Source organism: Toxotes jaculatrix, chromosome 5 (assembly GCF_017976425.1).
Source record: "Toxotes jaculatrix isolate fToxJac2 chromosome 5, fToxJac2.pri, whole genome shotgun sequence".
NCBI lineage: Eukaryota > Metazoa > Chordata > Actinopteri > Toxotidae > Toxotes > Toxotes jaculatrix.
Genome location: NC_054398.1, coordinates 17294863 through 17315064, shown reverse-complemented (window position 1 = coordinate 17315064; position 20202 = coordinate 17294863). Strand labels below are relative to the sequence as shown.

The window sequence follows — 20202 nt, the reverse complement described above, 5'->3', positions numbered from 1 at the left end:
GTGGTGGGGGTGGGCGTCCAGGCTGTGGGGGCTGCACACAGTGGCATTGTTATAAGGGGGGGTGGGATGCAGCTGATAAGGTTGAGAGAAATGGATCATTCCCTCAAATCCTCCCCTTGGGAAGCCTTGACACAAAACACTCCTGTTGCTGTTTGGTTGTTTAAACTGGAGGAATTCAAAAGGGCCCCGCTTAGGTTTTTTAAATCACAGATATTACTATAGTTCAAGTCTCCACAAATAGTAGCTCAGGGAGAGAGAAAATGTTTATTTTACAGATCATGCATCATGTACTGTTAACTATGCATCCTCTTCAGTTTTAATACTCCTCAGACACCCTGCCAGGATCAGAAAGGAAAAACTAAAACTGTAGTAAAACGTTTTAGAGAAAAAAGTGGAGAAACTTGAGGTGGGATCCTGTGTTCGTGCCCAAATCTCATGTTGCAAAAAGCAGCTTTGTTTTAGAGCACAATAATTCATATTTCAGAAATCTAGCTCCATAGGAGAATGGCTGCAACAAACGATTATTTTAACTACCAGCTATCTTCCTGATTAATTGTGTGTCAACAAAATGTCACAAAGTGGTGAAAAACACCTGTCACAACTTTCCAGAGCCCAAAGTGATAAATTACCTGATTTATCTGACCAACAGCGCAAAACCCAAACATACTTTATTTTACTAATGCGAATGAAAACGAATAGCAGCGAATTCTCATACCCGAGAACTGGAAACGGAAAATACTTGGTATTTTTACTTAAAAAATAACAGAATGACTGATTTTAAAAACGCTTGATCGACTAAACGAATTAATGATTTCATCGTTGCAACTCTTTATGGGAGGAAAAGGCTGTTTGACTGGAAGGAACTGGAATTTAGAAAATAACATTTATAAATTTACCGTAACTGTTGAATACCACAGAAACGTGTACGTGTTTTTTTTTTTTTTTTTTCGTCCGGGGATATTTGCAGCAGCCTGGCGCACATCCCTCACCTGCCTCAGCTCCTCTCCTCCGACTCTCTGCTGCACACATCCTGTCTGAGAGGGAGAGGCAAAGGAGGAAGAGAATCAACTTCAGAGCCTCGGGAACCAAATTTAAACAACTTTAACGCACTTTCTTTCTTTTTTTTTTTTTTACTTCACATTTTCCCGTCGATTGTACCATTTTCCCGCAGGCTGATGATACTTTTTCAGACAGGAAACCAAAGTTTATTATGAAGCTTGTGGGAGCTGAGGTGAAGGTGCGCCTGAAGGGAAACTTTTTAACGTTGAATTTATCTGGATTTTTGTTTGCACCATAATTAACACGCACACAAAAACAAAAACACCTAAGACCATAGTTTTGAAGCCTGTACCACAGCGTCATTGGAGGCGTTTGACCATAAGGGACGTCAATCCAGTGCCAAGTTGCTCAGCAGGAGAAAGAAGTTCTCCGCAAGCGGTGGATTTATGTTGTGAACTAAAGCAAGAGAAGTCACGACGATTATAACCTGGATTCCGTCATGAATATGTGAAAGTTTCCCCGATCCGAATTGATTTCGTTCGGACAAGGGGAGACTTTAATGGATTTTTTATGTGGGACCCGCTAGGATGGACGTGGTAGATGAAACAGAAGCGTTACAGAGATTTTTTGAAGGTAAGAATTCCTGATTATTAAATACGCTGTATGTTTAATAACACAAGTCACTATTATCTATTTGTTCAGAAAATTTTAGGTAGATTTGAGAAATTTGCTTCGTTTTGTGTAACTTTCACAACCTTTCTGATTTGAGAATAATTTGTTTTAATGAGGACAAAAACTAAAGGTGCTTAAGTGTCAGCCTAGGTTTTACTTGTGTTATGGACAGTTCAGTCTCTGTGTCCAGAAGCTGGGTTTTAAACTGTTGCATGTACAAGCGACAGGTGGTTACCATCACTATGATCATATAATATTTGCAGTGATTTAATAGGACTTGTGGCTTTTAGGTGAAAGTTACCCAAACAATGTGCATTCTGTTTTCCATTTAAAGGCTTGTCAAGGCTGTTCACCTTAAAAACCAAAAATGCAAGAAGGCAGCACGTTTAATGGGTATGAGGAGCAAAAGTGCTGGTGATGGGGAACAGATCAACTTAAACGGGGAATCCTAAAGAAAAAACGAGGTGGAGGAGGGTGGGGTTGAGGGTTGGAAGGGTGTAGGAATTTCAAGTTAAGATAAATGGTGTGTTTTGCAAGGGTACTGTGGCACTATGTGTCTGTTGGAGACACACGAGCAATGTGATTTCAATCAGTGATGTGGCGTTGATCATCAGAAGGAGAACAACCAGACACAGAACCAAAGTCAGTTAAGAAAAGCAGTAATTTATGTTTATCTCCCCCCAAAATAGCTTATTAAAGATACAGTATTTTATCTTATGAATTTAAATCATTGAGATTTGAGTTGATAAACTTATTTCCAAATATACAAAGAGATTTTGTTGTTTTTTATGTATTATATTCCTAATTTACAACCATTTTTAATAGCTGTGAGGTGGTGGTTGTTGACTTGCAGGTTGAAGGACTGGACTGAACTGAGCTCAGTTAATCGCTCTGAATCACTTTGTAAACCTTTTTCTATCTGTCATATTCCTGCAGTAAATTTTATATATCACAAATGAGACATTCACATTTTGTCACATTTGTTTGGAGTGTGTCGTTTTCTCTGTACTCTATGATTTACAGCTTGCCACAGAATTCACTTCTTACTGGAGATTGTTTTTTTTTTTTATTTCAAGTGTTCCAGGAGAAGTCAAGCGCAGATCAAAACACAAATCGTAGCTTATGTGTAATGAGTTATCTGTAGAGAGACTTAACACTTTTTTATAGTATACACAGAGTGTTGACTTAAATATACACAGCCATCCATGACTGTCAGAGGTTACTTGCCATTCTGACAGGAATTTAGTGTGTTTACATTCTTGCTTTGGGAGTTGGAGAGATGTTCTTACTTTGGCTTTATTTCAGCCACTCTTCCTTGAAATAAAATGTCAACTTGTCCATGAGAATTATATAGTAGATGCAGCCTTAGATGTTTCTTTTCCAGTTTAATTTTTTATTTTTTACTTTAAAGTAACCCCAGTGATATCAAATCCTTAGTTATGTGTTTCTCAGCTCATGGATTCAGGCCTTTAGGCAATCAACCCTGAATTTAAAATTTTGACAAAAAGTGATATCAAGAAGTCTTCACTTTTAAATATCAGATAATTAATCAAAAGGTATGTATTTTTATCTTGCCCTTTACCTGAATGAGACACCCACAGACACACTCAGAAACACACACACATAGATACTCTTAGAAAGCATGCAGACAGCACTATAATGGATTTTGGCACTGGTAAACTGTGTTTTAATAGGATTAGTGAAATATGTATACATTCACACTAATGCACAGTGTACATTCCTGGCATAGCCCCAGTGGCTGTTAAAACACAATGAGGTGAGACTGGTGTTTCTCCTCGGGTATTTGGCCTTCTCTAGACTCTCGCTCTCTCTGACTCCATTAGAGTGACAGTTAGCAGACAGGGTGAGGAGGTGAGATAGTGCAGGCTCAGGGTGGAGAGAGACTGGCCTGTTGAGAGAAACCCAGCTAAACCACCAACCCCCTCAAAACTTGACCTTCTCCTCTCTGACTCACTTAGACAGCAAACAGTTGTCTCACACTCATAGAGCCATGTCTGCGCATACAAAAGACATATGCATTTATTGCTGTAATATTATTCCAAGTAATGCCCCATCCTTAGACAACCAAACACTTGATTTAATTTTAACCCTCACTGCCTGTGTTACACTTTCAGCATGTCCTCAACACATAATGTATTGTAACTGACTGCGCAATGTGTTCAAGTCCAAATGACGCCACAAAATGTCTGGTTTTATCAGTTAAGAAATTTCATTGGATAAGTGAAAACTTTGACCTCATGGTGGTGTTAGAAGAAAGTCATAGAATCATCAAAGTAATTAGGATTCATCCTTTGCAAACCATGAATATCTGTACAAAATTTCATGGCAATCCATTAAACGATTGTTGAGGTTTTAGCCTGAACCAAACTTGTGGCTCAAGCAGTTGACAAACTTAGAGAGCCTCCAGTGTGTATAAAAACCCTTCAGTATAAACTTGTGTAGGAGGAAGATACTGATATTAAACTCTATCTGCCAGAAATAAAACTTTGGGCATATTCACATCTTAACCACCTGAGTCTGAATCATGTTCTCACCACTTGTGATACTACATCAACATTCCCATTAAGTCTCACTGTACTCCCACACCAGTTGTGAATCATCAACAGTTCCTCTGATTTATGGGGTTAACAAATCAAAATGGATTGCTAGAGGAATGGATTGTTTTTGGGCAGCCAGGCTTATAGTGCTCACGAGTGGGTTTTAGTTTTTCATTGTTGTGCCTCACTCCCATCAGTGCTGACTGCCTACTGAGTAATCTTCAGTCCGTTTATGTTGTTTATGGTAGAACTGGGCCCTGTATGATTGTTCACCATGTTTTTGTGTGCAGTATGTGAAAAAGCTTGATGTGCAAATTAAGGGCATTATGGATTGTTTTTCTTGCATCCTGTATGTCTGCCTATACTATATCAGTCATTGCACACAGATATATTTATATATACCAGGAACTGCAGGTGTTAATCAGAATTGCTCCGTCTGAAATGCAGTAGTTAAAATAGAAAATATAGTTTCTACTCATCTAGTTTACATAAACCTACTCTCGTTCTCAAGTCTGAATTAGAGCATTACCAGTCTAATAAGCCAATTTTTTCTCTTCATCTTCGACATGTTGCTCTTCATGTTTTTTATTCTTCTTATGTGCCTTCCTTTGCTTCTCCTTCCTCTTCTGTTTCATCCCTAGTGTCTTCTTCTTGCTTTGTCTCTCAGCTGCCACGCTCAGTAACTCTGTCTAGCGCAGGCCCTCAAACTCGACCTCACATTTGCAGTGTTTGGTTTTTTTCCAGGCTTGCTCCGTATCCCGGTCCCAGCCTTGTCACTCCTGTAATCTCCTGAGCCAGGTCCACCGGTGCGACCAGTGCTTGTGTGCGACAAGGGCTGTGTGTGGTAGCCTGGTACAGCCCTTTCTCATGACTGGGGAATAATCCTCATTATAACTCTCTCCGAGCCTTTCTCACACACACTTGCACACATACACAATATGCTTTTGCACATAGGCATGCACGCGCAGACACACATACACACACTTGTTACCCTGAGCTGCAACTCTCAGGTCTGCAGAAGAAAGTCTTTCAGCTTGAGTAGGGAAACATGTGAAAAATAGAGAGGAATTGTTCTTCTCATCTTCTGTTTCAGGTGCTTTCATCTCAAGGACATCAACATGCTTTGGCTACGTGCAGGTACTCTGCCGCTCTGTCCGCTCTGCCCGCTCTGCTTCTCTTTAGATGTGATTTATTAGTCCATAGTGTCATAGCAATGCTCTTCACTCTTCTACCAGTAACCCTGTCTTGTAAACAAATGGAGAAGGTCTATAGCTCTCATGCTATGTGAGACCTCTCTAACGCTTTCCTTTGTAGATTTGCCACATTTCCTTTCACAATTTACCATTTGTGTCTATTTGTATATCTGTGTTAAAATGCTCACTGTAGACACAATTCTTGTGTTTCTAGACTGTCGAGCAATTTGTAGACCAGCTGTGAGACTGTTTGCTTTCGTCCATTGGTTATATTGACATTAGTAAGATCCATCAGGTTATTTTTAGGTGATTTTTGTGCCGCGGTCTAGTCCAACGTGCTACTGCGAAAAAATAGATAAATAGAGAACCTCATTAAAATCAGGCTAAAAGTGCATCAGGGTACAGGACCTAGACTGATGACACCTATTAACTTACTATAGACAGCTACCTGTTATATAATATGCTGAATGATTTTACAGACTGTTTTTTGTTGCAAAGTTTTTTTTGTTTTTAATTATTTGTACGGTATGTAATTTCACGTTAAGTATCTTAGAAAATGTATCCACTGTCTGGACAGTATGTGAGTATATTTGTTGTGGGTGCGCACCCAAGTTCATTCTGCCCTAACTGTTTGATAATCAGATGGACTTTGTTCCTCCTTAGTAAGATACTATGCAAGTGTTTAATTATTAACACACAGATGTGAGAACAATACAAATCTCATTTGGAGGCAAATATCTGTAAAACTTTGAGATTAAGATGTTCCAAAAAAGATTCTTAGAGTTCAGCTTTTATGTTCATTCACTGTAGTTTTTTTTTTTTTTGCCTCAGTGGCCTTAATATTCTCTGTTTCATATTTATCTGAGAGAGAACAAGTACTGTATATACTATCATTTTAAAAACATGGAAAGAGAAGGAAAAGCTGTACATTTGACTGAATGATATAAGTCAAACCATGTTTAATGGCCACTCACACTCGGCCCTCTGTCTAGGTTCATTTTATATGATTACTGCGCTGACAACTCAGGCATTGAAATGGTGGCATAACACACACACACATACGCATTCATACACACACAAACAAACAAGTACACGCACTCACACGCACGCGAATGCTTACACACACACATAAACACACACACTCTCCCCTCTCAGCCCGTAATCTCTCAAAAGGCCAGTCTGTATCGAAGTTGGACTGACAATCATTTCACTGTTTCTTGTTGAACACAGCTGGACAGAGCGAAACATAGAGGACAGGGAAATTTACACATCCAGTTCGCAACAAGTTAAACTCGACTGATTCAGTGATTTAGTGGTAACAGTTACTTAATTTATGTTTCTATTCTTCTGTATCCACACAGGAATAGTGTTTAATCACCGCCTGAGCTGTAACTTTCCTTTAATCATTACGAATGTGACATGACAGTGTTCTTGAAGATTGTTACAAAGGTGGTGAAAAGTTCCAGAGGAAGCAAAAATATTTCTTTCCATTAAGAGTAATTATTAAAGAAATTGACATAATTGCTTTGAATGTCTGCTATTTCCAGTAGTATAATTTAGTGAAGTCAAAGTATTTACAGAGCCCAAAATTACAAAATGCAATTTTTCTTCAAAGGGCTCAGCCTTATAGCAAGCACATCTGAGGATTTGTGTCCAAATATAGCAATGTCTTACTTCACCACATTTTTGATTTATGTCAGCATCTACACATCTGACACATCTTAATCCCATGGATAGTCCTGAGTGAACAGGTATAGAACACCTGACTCTATGAATAAAACTGCGTCTTAGTAGGAGACTTGATTTTTCATCTAGGTCTTGAACTACTGCTACTCTTGACTTGAACTCGACTGTGCTTGTTCTGTGACTTCTCTTTGACACAAACATGGTCTTCACCACAGGCCTGTTTCATATCTTCTTTTCAGCTTTCCTCGTGGGTTCTTCTCACTCCAGCCTTGGACATCAAACTTATATTCTGTCTCTCCTGCCCTCGCTCTCATGAGCCTCCATCTGTCTACCCTCCCCTTTCCTTCCATCTCTCTCTTTTTTGTTATCAGGCCTGCCAGCTTAAATTTACTGCCTTTTTGGGTGGGGTGCACATCTGGATCTTATTTAAGGGGAACCATCCTGCTTTTCTCCCCTCACATTGGCATGTATTAAGAGACATTAACCATCTGTGTCTTTCCAGTGAGGAAAGTCAGTCCTTGTAAACATCTTAGTTTTTTCAAAGAATATGGCAATGTGAGAATTTCTGGTGGTAAACACTACAATTCGGGTTAGTGGAATCTGATTTGTTTGAGACAAGTGGTTTGTTTTGTGGGTTTATTGATTGATGGTTGTAAGATGTTGAACTGTTTGCTACCGCACACTGTCAACTTTGGGCTTGGGTGGGACAAAGCACATTATTCACAAGATGATATAGTCCATTAAATCATCTGAGGTGAATGGTAGCAGTGTGTGGAGAGGGTTTTGAGAGGAACCGTGACAACAATACTCATAAATTCCATTTCTTTTGGGTTTCTGATGAAAAGTGGAGGGTTAGTGAACGACAAAAAGGGGGAAAAAGAATTTTTTTTCTAATGCTAACACAAAAATTCCTTGCATTCCCAACTGAGTAGCTGCTTAATCTATCAGAAAGAGTGAGTGTGTGTGTGAGTGAGAGAAAGAGAGAAAAAATAAAAGGAGAAAGACTGGGGTTTGCCTGCCCACCCACTTTATATCAGGTTCTTACCCTCTGCTTCACACCCTCCACCCTGTTCCCCCTCTCTTCTCTCACACTCACTCTGTTTCCAGCATCTGCAGTTTGGGACGACAAGTGACAGCTTTAAAGAAAATTCATCACTTTTTCTCTTGTAACATTTGAGTTGAATGCTCTGTGTGCAGTTGAAAGGACTGGTTTATATAAAGTGATTTAATCTTTTCTAAATTTATGCATAAGCAAGTGCTTGTTCTACATGTTGGTGTTTTAAAGATTAAGTGGGGTCATGTGTTTGGGATTTGTAAGGCTTTGGCTATCAAAGGGTGAAAATGACCCTGAGGTGAAATAAGGGGAGGATTAGAAAATTATAAAATCACTTGTAGTATTACTATATAATCTAGTACGGCTAGTATGATAGTTACTTTTTTTTTAATGATAAAAAGGCAGCTGAAATAGCCGCCATCAACTGACAGGACTGTGTAACCAGTTAGAGGCACTGAATCATCAGTATGTGATCTGTTATGTTGACTTCTAACATAATTAGACCATTGGACCATTGGTCACTCCTGAAACCTTAATCTTTAAATTCTCTGTGAGCCAATCAGAGCTTTCTTTTTACATGATCTTCATTATGTGTTCAGCAAAAGATAATGACATTTTCTGACATAAATACATTAACACAGTATTATCAAATTCTTTGGAAAAAAGCTACAAATGATAAACCAACTGACTTCATGATATTTTATTAGATAAGTTTTACAGCGAATTGTAACAATACAAGCTTGTGTTGAAACTAGAGCTGTTGTGGCACTGTGTGGGGTTGCTGAAAGATTCCTGTTGCTAATTCCCAGATGCTCTTCATCTTCCCCTCTCTGTTCCCGACCCTCCCTTCACCACAGGTCATGATATTACCAGTTCTCTGGAGCCAGCCAACATCGACACCAGTATCCTGGAAGAGTACATCAGCAAGGAGGACGATAGCACTGACATGTCAGTGGGGACTCCACACCAACCCAGCAACGTCAAAACAACATGCACCAACTGAATCAGATCATGTCGTTACAAAGGAATTTGTTTTTTCTGATAAGGCTAATCTTTTTTTTTCCTTCTTCTTCTTTCTCCCAGTTGTTTCTCGGAGGTCCACAGCACCCCAGGACCAAATTACTCATCTCCCCAGGCAGGAGTGTCCTCCTCTGGGGGGTTGGTGTGTGGTGTGAGCCCCCCTATTCCACTACGCCAAGGAGCCCCTCCGTCTGGGCCCCCTAACTGTCAGAACACCTACCCCCCAGGTCCATCCCTGGGCCTCCGACACAGCTACCCCTGCCTGGGACAGCAGCAGCAGCAGCAGGCTCACGTCAAGCCTGAGCACAGGGGCCACTACGCTCCAGGGTGAGCACAATACTACAGAGTTAGATGGATGGGGGCACAAGTAGGAGAAAATATAACATGAGTTGATACTTAGGAATGTTAAAGAGACGTTCAAGATTCTGCTGGAAACTCACATTTTGAACATGAGATCAGGCAGAAGTTGCAACAGATTACGCAGTGGGTTTTTTTTAGGGTGCAGTGAAACCAGACACACACCCTAGTACAGGTCCATTATGCAATCAATACTTGATTAAGCCTCATTTGTACAAATAAAGCGTTAGTTGGTCAAGAGGGGGAGGGAGACTGATAACAGACAGAGAGAGAGAGTCAAATTACATGCTGCAAAAAAGTCCTGACGCACACAAGCTTGTGTAAAGAAAGTCTTTTCTAACTCTGATCCCAAATGATGGCAGTTTAAAAAATAAGAAGAATATACATGGGAGGGCTTGCCAACTTGTAGCATGGTATTATTTAAACAATTTCTGTAATTACGAAAGCCTAACATTATATTCGTGAATATAACATTCTCTGCTGCTTTGTTTTTGTTTGTTTTGTTGTTTTGTTTTTTTTAGGACACTACCTGAGTCCCCCCCGGACTCCAGCTCAGAGCCGTACTCTCCACAGCAGGTGAATGGTAAGTAACAGACACTTTTTCCACCCCCTGTAAAAATGTGAGAGAAAGAGCGAGTGAGACAGCATGTAAGAAACAAAGTGGTACCTTAATCTGTAGACCGCGCTGTGACACTAAGTCGAAGGAAGTTACTGAAGTATTCAAGGTATATGTTGGTCACAGCAACTTCTTAGCTTAGATCAATATCTGTTACTCATCACTTCTTTGTATTTTAGCAGAGCATAAAGGTGAGGAGAAAATCAGGTTCATGTGCAAACAAATCAATACATGAAGACACTAAAGCCAGCTTGTGTCTGTCATTTATTAATCCACAGTTTATATGTATTGTCTGGAAAATGTGTTTTATAATATAAATTAAATTTTCTTCTGTCTCATTTCAAGTGCTTTGACAAAGAATGAACCAGAGTATATTTTGCTTGTTTCAACATGCAAGTTGAACAGCAGTGGTACTCAAAGTCATGTACTTCTTGCTGCTCACACCCGTGTGTTGGTCTTGCCTATTAGTAAAAAGGTGTGGAATAGTGTTATCTGATTGGCATCCCTCCATTTTGAAACAATGGAAAGTACCTTTAGCCAAGGTTGGAAGAAAGTAGAGTAAACTGGCATGATGAAATGTAAAACGGACAGATCAATCGTGAGGAGGAAAAGCTGTGTCCTCTGTGCAATGTCACGAAATGTTAAAAAAAAACAAAAAAACACACACAATATGTATAATCACGGAAACATTATGCTGCATCCCCGTTGTGTCTTTTAGATCCTCACATGATCAGGACCATGACACCAGAGAACATGTGTCACATGACTCCAACGCCACCCCTCCCACAACACGGGCACTATCCCAGCATGCATCGTGACATGTACCTAAAGCCTGAGCCCATGATATCACAGTATCCTATCGGTCCAGCCACGAGCGGAAGTGGAGACATGCAGCAGACCCAGATGCTGCATCAGCTGCTTCAGCATCCTCAGGGGCAAGAGTGAGTCATGAAGACATACAGGAGGGAGGGAGGGTGGTGCTGTCCAGTTTGGGTAGAACAGACGGAATGATGGGAAGGGGCAGTAACGTGTACAAGTTTTGACAGTGTTTCCATTTCCTCACACAGCGGCATCCCTGTTCACCAGACCAAGAAGAGGAAGCACTCTGACTCTCCCAACAGCACCCTCAATTCCCAAATCCTCACAGGTATCATCAAACAAGAACCAGGTAGGCAGGCATCTTTCTTCTCTTCCTCAGCTCCTCTACCTCACGCTCACCCGCTCTTACCTACCCCTTAACTCTTAAACAGATAAAGACATTTACAGAACAGTTGTGGACATTCTTAACATTCTTTGGTCTCATTTTAATCGCTGTTACATTTCAAACTGTTTGTCACAGGTTTAATGCAAGATGCTGACAACACCTACTTGGACCCAAACTATCAGTGCATTAAGTGGCAACCTCACCAGCAGAACAAGTGGACACCACTGTATGACGCAAACTGCAAAGAGCTGTGGGTCAAATTTATTTTGGCATATCTGTACATCTTGAGGTCTTTACTTTGGAACACAAATAGCTGAAAGCACTCTGCAGAGAGACAAAAATGAAAGCAGTTATAATTGGTCGAATGGATAATTCAGCAAAGTATACAGTGGGAGTGGCAAAGGAGTCGCAGGGTTGCAGAGGTCCACGAATTCCTCAGAGGTGAGCTGTGTGGGGGAGTGAACAAGCACAGGGTTTCGGCTTAGGAAGACAGCGTGAGGAGGGGGTAAAGGGATAAATTAGTGTACCTCGACTTGTGCTTTTGCAATGCCAAAATAGAAAGAAGTATAGATAAGGAGGAAGGTTAAAATGAACTCACAAGGCCTTCCAGATATGTTATCAAAACCACCTGGTTGCCCATCACAACTTTGAGAACATCACACCTATGTAAAAGGAACAGAAGGTTTTCATTTGTTTTAAATTAGATCCGAGTCTTCCAGAAGATCTTAGTTCTCTGTGTGATAATGTCACCAATACTGAGACCCAGGGGCCTTCAGGGGTATACAAAGTTTATTTAACTATAATGTCACTGATTTAAAGTTAGCAATGCCAAAGAATAAAAGAAGAATCATGTTTTTTTCCCTGTTAATTTTACCTTCCCACATAACAGTATAGAATGTCTAATTCTTTTTCAAATAGCGTACATTAAAGATGCTTCATCCATATGTGTATCTATATGGGGGTTTGGGCCTAGAAATGTGACAAAGCCCGTGTAACAGAGTAAAGAGTCTCCCCCTGGTGAAAAAAAATGGCGAAACTCCACTTTACTCTTGACATTGCAACAAATGCGAGTTCATGTATGTTTCCCATTCACATTATTCATATGGCATATGTCTGTTTTCCTGTCTTTAGTCCGATGCCAACCTACCGTGTTGATGCCGACAAGGGCTTCAACTTCTCCTTGGCTGACGATGCTTTTGTTTGCCAGAAGAAGAACCATTTCCAGGTCACAGTATACGTAGGCATGCTGGGTGACCCCAAGTACATCAAGACAAATGAAGGCCTTCAGCCCATAGACTGTTTCTATCTCAAACTCAACGGCGTAAAGGTGAGTGAAGGCTCTACACGACAGATAATTGTAAGGTCTACAGTGTATTTAGCATATTTTTTATTTCTCTCTTCATTGTTAGGTTGAGGCCATGAACCAGTCCATCAGTGTGGAGCAGTCACAGTCTGACCGCAGCAAGAGACCCTTCAAGCCAGTGCTGTGAGTCTGAACACTTAAAAACAATAACAAAAACAATGCTCGGGTGCCTTTATGAGCATTTAAACAGTTTTTACTTGCTGTAATCATTCTTCCTTTTACACTGGCCATTTAAAGATGCCTGTCCATCAGTGTAAGTAATGGAGGACAAACTCCGCAGTCCTTGTTTTGTGCGGTAATGTGCTCAGAAGTTTATCTGAATAAGTTTATCTTATTTGTCCAACTCAGGTTGCTGAGGCCTCATATTAAGTTTAGTTAAACCCCCAATATATTTTTCCATAGAGTGAGGATTGTGGATTTTGTCACCCATCAGTTACATTAATATCACTATAAGAAGAGATAACGGCGAGTATGAACAGAAGAAATGAATGGGAATGGGAATCTGACTGTTGTTTTAAGATAGAATTGAAAAAAGCTACCCTTTAATTGAATTTTTGGCCTCGTGTCTCTGTGATTTTGTTTCAGCGTCACCTTACCCCCAGAGCAAGTCACAAAGGTGACAGTGGGTCGGCTCCACTTTAGCGAGACCACAGCAAATAACATGAGGAAAAAGGGCAAACCAAACCCTGACCAGAGGTGACTCACATGCCATCAAGTCATCATCGTCAACATGTGATTCACTGTGGTCCAGTGAAAGCTCTAGTAGTCATATTTTCACCTGATTTTTTTATGTTTGTAGGTATTTCATGCTGGTGGTGGCACTGCACGCTCAGTCCCACAGTCAGAGCTACACTGTGGCTGCTCATGTGTCTGAGAGGATCATCGTCAGGGTAACGTCTGGCCATGTCTGTCTGCCTCCTACAACAATCATATCCCTTGTGAATGTGACACCTTTCTCTTAGTCTACTGTACACACCTTTCTGCGCTTCAAAATCACTGTGTAGATCTCAGCATCTTCTCCATTTTCTTTGTGTTCATTCCTTTTATTGGTGTGACTGTGACCCATATATCTGAAAAACTGATAATTCAGAGGGTTGTTAAATCATTTATTTCGAGAAATTAGGAGAATATTCTTATTACATAAAGGAAGATTTGCCATTTGTCTAAAATTAAAGGTTATCTTAAAAAGTTATCTAAAATTTTAAAACTCCCCAAATTTGGTTTTCACTGGGCAGCAATGGTGCTGCAGATGTGTAAAGCATGGAATGACAATGTATAGTTTTATAGGTATCACAGGAGCTATTTGAAAACTACAAACGCATTTTCTTTTCTTGTTTGGCTAAGACGAAAAGTCAGTCTTGTACATCTTGTTAGCTTGTTAGCTCTTGCCAAGAAAGCAAATAAGCATATTTTCCCAAAATGTCAGACTGTTCCTTGAAAAATATTGCAATTATTTTTATCTTTCTTAGTATATTTTTTAGAAATATCTGAACCACAGTTTCTCTGTGCACCTTCCTCTTTGTCTCTCTGTTACAGGCATCCAACCCAGGCCAGTTTGAAAGTGACAACGAAGTGCTGTGGCAGCGTGGCCAACTACCAGACTCAGTCTACCACCACGGGAGAGTCGGTATCAACACAGACCGGCCGGATGAGGCCCTTGTCGTCCATGGCAACTTGAAGGTCATGGGCTCCCTGGTGCACCCATCTGACATCAGGGCCAAAGAAAATGTCCAGGAGGTCAGGATGACACTCAGTGTGTATGTATATGGGTGCGTGTTTGTGTGTGTGTGTGCATGCGTGTGTTTCCAAACTGTCAGTGTGTCATTGTGTGCCTCATGTGCTTGTCATCATGAATCATGTCAACAAACTCCCATGCCCACACAGTTCCCTGACTGTGCAGTTTAACTCTGACTTTTGTCTGTTCATTATACTTGATCCAAGCATTTTCACCTGCAACATGAACATTGTGCTTTCATACCACCTGCATGAGTGTCATTGTCATTCTGTCTGTGTGTAGGTCGACACCACAGACAATTTGAAACGGATTTCTCAGATGAGGCTGGTCCATTATCAGTACAAGCCTGAGTTTGCTGCCACCGTGGGCATAGAGAACACTGCAGAGACTGGTAACAACCTCATGATAATAACCTGTGTTCAAATTTAAATGTTTAGTTCCATCAACTCATTTCTTTGTACGCTGTATATCATGTTATCATCTTACTGTCTTAATATTTGATCTGTCTTTTGCTCTGTGTGCATCATTATGCAAATGTGTCCTTTATCTGTGCATGCTGTCATGCTTTTGTTGCTATTTTTCACTTCATCACTTGTTATATCCTGCTGCAGGAGTGATCGCTCAAGAGGTTCAGCAAATCCTGCCTGAAGCAGTGAAGGAGGGGGGTGATGTGGTGTGTGCCAATGGAGAAACTATTCCCAACCTGTTAGTCGTCAATAAGGTAATGGACGCACACAAGCACAGCCCAAACAAACATTACTTACAAACACACTAAAAGCCATCCCTGTGATTTCAAAGGAACGTATCTTTATGGAGAACGTGGGGGCGGTGAAGGAGCTGTGTAAGCTGACAGACAACCTGGAGACTCGTATAGACGAACTGGAGCGCTGGAGTCGCAAACTGGCCAAGCTGCGTCGTCTCGACAGCATGAAGAGCACTGTGAGTGGAGGCACTGTCAGGTGAGAGCAATGACTAATCGCAAGAGATTTCAGCTTCAAAGTGGGTGTTACATGTTGACAGCAAGCATTTTGTATGATTGTCAAAGTAATAGAGTACTTTTGTTATTCTTGTCCATGTAGCCAAGCAGGGAGCTATTTTAGCAGGACAGGAAGTGGCCCACTCAAGAAGAAGACAGTCAGACCTGGGAGCAAGGTCTGTGGTGATGCTTGGTGTAATAAGTTGGCAAACAGCAGGACGTACAGATTTTAATATGTTTTCTGTTTTTTTTAATTGCAGAACTCGCTTCCAGATCAAGGCTGTATCAGTCAGAGATTCATGCAGGGAACTATCCTGGCACTGGTCGTTGTAATGGCCTTCAGGTTAGACTGAAAAAAAGAATGTGTTTCAATAAGGAGAGGTGGGAAAAGAAACCAGGTTTATCTGTCCACAGTGATAATATTTTGGGATCTTTATCTGTCTCCCTACAGTGTCATTTCCATGTCTGTCCTTTATGTGCTGACTCTTCACCACAGAGGAGACGTCACAGAGAAAGATGGGTATGTTCTTTTGATTTAAACAGACATTTGTGCTTAATGAAAAAAGAAATCAATTTTCCTCTTCTCTTCTTTAATATCTCCCAGAATAATGATGTCTATCCATACTCTCTGTAGCTATGTTCCTTCCTGTGTTCTCTACGTCTCTTGGATGCCCATCTTCACTGCCACTGTTACTTTCTGTCCACCTGTCTGCCCATGGTATGCTTTCAGTCTCTGTCTTTCTTTTAGCTTGTTTCTTTTTCTGATCTACTTTTTCAGCCTTATCTTAGATTGCTTAGTTGGGTGTTTCTTTTTGTCCTGCCTGAAAAGGAGATGGAAATCATGAGTCATGTATCTAAACACCCTAAAATTCATTAGCTTTCAAGTGCATCAGTAATTTAACTACAGCATGCTATTGACCTGCTGCACTGTGCCATTTGATTGGTGCAGGTCCAGAGCTGCACTGGGATCTTCACGCAAAAGTCCATATACTCCACTGTCTACCACCCCTGCACCTGGTGAGCAGATATCTTAACTGAGTTCCCTGTAGGATTAAAAAAAAACGCTGTTTGGTGGTTTTGAAAATTATATTTAACAAATCATAATTTACAAACTGTCTCAGATTTTATAAGTGAATGTACATATATTCTCTCAATCCTGCAGCTTGCTGTTCAACCACAGCCATAAACAACCAATCAACTACAGTTCTGACACTGAATAACAACCAGTCCGAAGCAGGTAAGTCACCAAATATAAGATTTGGTTTCCTGTATTATTTCATTCATTCATCTTCATTGCAGGTTAATTATCTTCCTTCTCTAGATTCTCTAGACATCCTGGTCCCCACACAAGGCGCTATTAATAAGAAGGCCAAGTCCAGACCGATGGACAAGGATGGGCACAGTAGAAACCGACTGAGTCACACCTCAGCACCTTTGTACTTTGCCAAGTCCAAAAGGCCAGCACCTACAGACCAGGACGGAGTGGGAGCTACCAATCGCCTGCCAGGGGGTCAGCCAGTGCCACGTAGACAACGCAGTCTACACACAAAGGGTAAATTCACAAATACAGCCCACACATGGCACTTTCTTCACACACATAATATTCAAGTATGCAAACACAGTAAAGCCATTTGTTTGAGAACAGCAAACATATCGTGTCTACATACTGTACAAAGGAATGTTATGGGTACGGTTGGTCATAATGCAGCTTTCCTTACTTTTGGAGGAGGAAGGTCAGCTCCCTTTCTGACTAGTCTACATGTTGTGGAGACCAACCAAGAGATCACAGCGCAAAGGTGCGCAACACCCAAGAGCTGCAGGTAAATATATACTTACTGATGTTGAACAGATTGTTGACAAATTAAAGGAAAAACCAAGATAAAATGTCTTGCTAACCACGAGCAGCCAGAGCAACTTAAGTATAGCTTGACTGTAGGTCAAGCACCATTCTCCCAAATGATATTATGGTGTAGATGATGCTGGTGGAAGAGCTGTCCTAAATCTTCCACAGGTGTTCAGTTGTGTTGAGATCTTGTGTCTGTGATGGTCATAGCATATGATTCACATCAGACTACTCAGTGACACGTTATTCCGTGTACGGAAGCATCTGAATTTATGATGTTTCTCTGTTTGTTTATTCTTTTTTTTGTCACTTGTCTTCGTCATGTTTCGAATACGTTATTTTACAATTACAGTTTGAATTCAGGTCTCTGTATGCTGATACTGCATTTCTTAACTCTAGCTACACAGTATCACTCCATGGAAAAAGAAATTCCTCCATCTCACAAATCACTTTGTACATGACGTGAGTATGCAAACATCACACTATCTACAGGACTTTATTGTACCAGTGTAAATTACGAATAATTTCTTAGGAGGATTGCCTGAAAAAGCCCCCAGAAATAACAGACTCACAAAATAAAACATCACCAATTTATTTCAGGTCCACAAACAGCGTGTGGGTACAACAGTGTGGAGCCACCAAGGGACGTTTGTGCCCCAACCATACAGAGGCAGAGCTCTATGGCGATCAGAGTACATCAACAAAGGTACATTATAATATACTCAATCATAATCCCTCATATTATTAAAACAAATACCCTTAAACAAAATAAGGAAATATGTAAATTACTCTTTTTTATTATTCTTTCTACCTTTTTCTAAGGGGACTCGTCACCTGTGGTCAGTGCCTGTGCTGTCTTTCCAGGACATCACCTATCACTTTCGTGTCTCCCTGTCTGTAAGTAAACTTTGCCTATGCAGACTGTAGACATGACGTGGCTTCTCTGTGCTCTTTGATTCATTTATTGTAGTGCTTAGTTTTAGTAAAAACATTGGATGGAACCGATTAATGATTGTTATCTGCATGGGTTTCATTGGCAGAGTGAAGTGAGCTGTGCAACCGAAGGAGAAACCTCGTCGTACTCTGACTACCATTTTCTCATTCAAAGCAGTTGCGTTTGAGGAGGAAGACCGATGTGTCCCAAGTGCCTTTAAATGCAGCACAGTTCTCCTTTGTCATTCCATTTATACGCTGTTGTGATGGGAAAGGGTTTTGTCTCATTCTTGTACATTATTTTTAAAGAGATTTAATACAGAACAAACTATATACCACTGTTCCCACTGTAATCCCTTCCATATGTATATGCATTAAGACATCTCTTTTTGCTGTGATCACTGGAGTTTGAAACACTGTTTAAGTTTCTTTTTTTATTTTTATTTCCGTCACTGAAAATGTTTTAGATGGTTTTAATTGACAGCTGTGTTGTGTCACTGTTAACTGCTATTGTGAAAGTAACGCTCATGAGTTTATAGCTCACTTTATTACTGATCACTATGTCTTCCATACTTAATATAAGCCATAATTACTTTTTTTTAGCAGAATTCACATTTCTAAATCAAGTCCAGGCTAAGATTCTGTAGATGACACTGCACACATTTTTTGTTTAGTTTTGTAATGCTATGAGTCTGCATGTACACTGAAACCAGTGTGAACTGAAAACAAAAACACATTTCAATAGTTTTATACACTGGAGAGAAGATCATTGGTTTCTACTGAAGGCCTCAGTGAATGGCTGCAACTCACATCGAAAATATACCTCAGTAGTGTACACTGGCAATTCCTGGGTCTCTACAGTGGAGCTTTGTGTTTGAGACTGCTGCAGACGACTAGACTGCCTACTGTCTGCTCATGCAGCATCTGACTAAACACTGTACAGAGAAGAAAACACTGTGCAGTATTTTTGTCTCCATTGTGACATTCAATGAAACATCAAATTGTTACATAAAAATTTTATGTCAATGCATTAACCTTAAAAGAAATCCTCATGATCGTTCCCTAAATGAAGGCATCAGCACATTCACTGGACAACATTCAGTAAAACTGGATAAGTAAACAAATCACTGGAAATGAACACGTAGAAACAATGACAGTTCTTAGCATCTGATAATGGAAATACAACAAGTCCAACACTGACAATATTTCAAGAAACACTGGAATAGCTTACATTGTATTTTGCTAACTGGACAGAATGCTGGTAAGGCAATAAATGGCATATATCATTTCAGGTGCATGCCCAATCATTTCTCTAAAACGCTACATCTCAGCTCAGAGGCAACTCAATGTAATTGCATTTATTTACGCACACTGCTGAGATAAAATTGGATATGTTACACTGGACTCTTTCATGTATTTCTCTGGATTTTTTGAATACTTTCCCTGTGCCTATACAATTAGAAGAATATTCAGTGATAACTCTCTTTATATAATTGAATTGTATAACGTTTTCCTTTCTGTTATCATTACTTGTTTTAAAAGCATTTCTCACTTTCTCTTACCACCATGCTCATGTTGCTTTGTTCAAAATTAGTTTTTAAATCCATGTTCCATATACATCTGTATCCAGTATGAAAAAGAAACAATAGTTCATCTCAAATGTAAAATCAATACTATAGGAATATAGGAAAACAGCCATCAGACAAAAGATTATGGAATTTATCATAATATGAAGACACTGTATAATGTTTTTAGTATAATTATCATGACTTAAGTGGGGATAGTGTACTATTTTAGCTTATTTATAATGCACCAGCTAGCATAATGAAACCACTGTAGCACTTTTTGCACTGTATATATGAACTGCTTTTGCTCTATCCAGTGCATCAGACTGGTTTCAAATAACATGTAACTGTATAGCTTCATTTTGTTACTACCACAGCTCCTTTTTATCTGATGTGTTTTATCAAATTGTTGTTTTTATAGTTGATAT

The 20202-nt window shown here is 40.1% G+C and overlaps 1 protein-coding gene across 1 annotated transcript; it reads left to right on the top strand.

The window, feature by feature from the left end:
- The first annotated feature begins 1510 nt into the window (after positions 1–1510).
- myrf (myelin regulatory factor) lies at positions 1511–18726 on the top strand. The gene is made up of 26 exons (XM_041038490.1): positions 1511–1632; positions 9020–9110; positions 9246–9509; positions 10061–10122; positions 10874–11096; positions 11223–11323; positions 11495–11609; positions 12491–12686; positions 12769–12845; positions 13308–13418; positions 13522–13612; positions 14259–14459; positions 14740–14848; positions 15069–15178; positions 15256–15416; positions 15537–15609; positions 15694–15776; positions 15885–15953; positions 16383–16450; positions 16596–16670; positions 16755–16985; positions 17160–17253; positions 17676–17738; positions 17877–17982; positions 18099–18173; positions 18317–18726. The coding sequence occupies exons 1-26, from the start codon at positions 1587–1589 to the stop codon at positions 18395–18397; spliced, it is 2976 nt and encodes a 991-aa protein (XP_040894424.1). The 5' UTR covers positions 1511–1586; the 3' UTR covers positions 18398–18726.
- The last annotated feature ends 1476 nt before the right edge of the window (positions 18727–20202 follow it).

What these genes read in the sequence shown, in the direction of transcription:
- myrf (XM_041038490.1), top strand. Translation starts at nt 1,587, where the DNA reads ATGGACGTGGTAGATGAAACAGAAGCGTTACAGAGATTTTTTGAAG. An exon ending in CTGAGAGGATCATCGTCAGG is followed by an intron (nt 13,613 to 14,258) that starts GTAACGTCTGGC and finishes TCTCTGTTACAG; the next exon opens with GCATCCAACCCAGGCCAGTT. An exon ending in AGAGAACACTGCAGAGACTG is followed by an intron (nt 14,849 to 15,068) that starts GTAACAACCTCA and finishes ATCCTGCTGCAG; the next exon opens with GAGTGATCGCTCAAGAGGTT.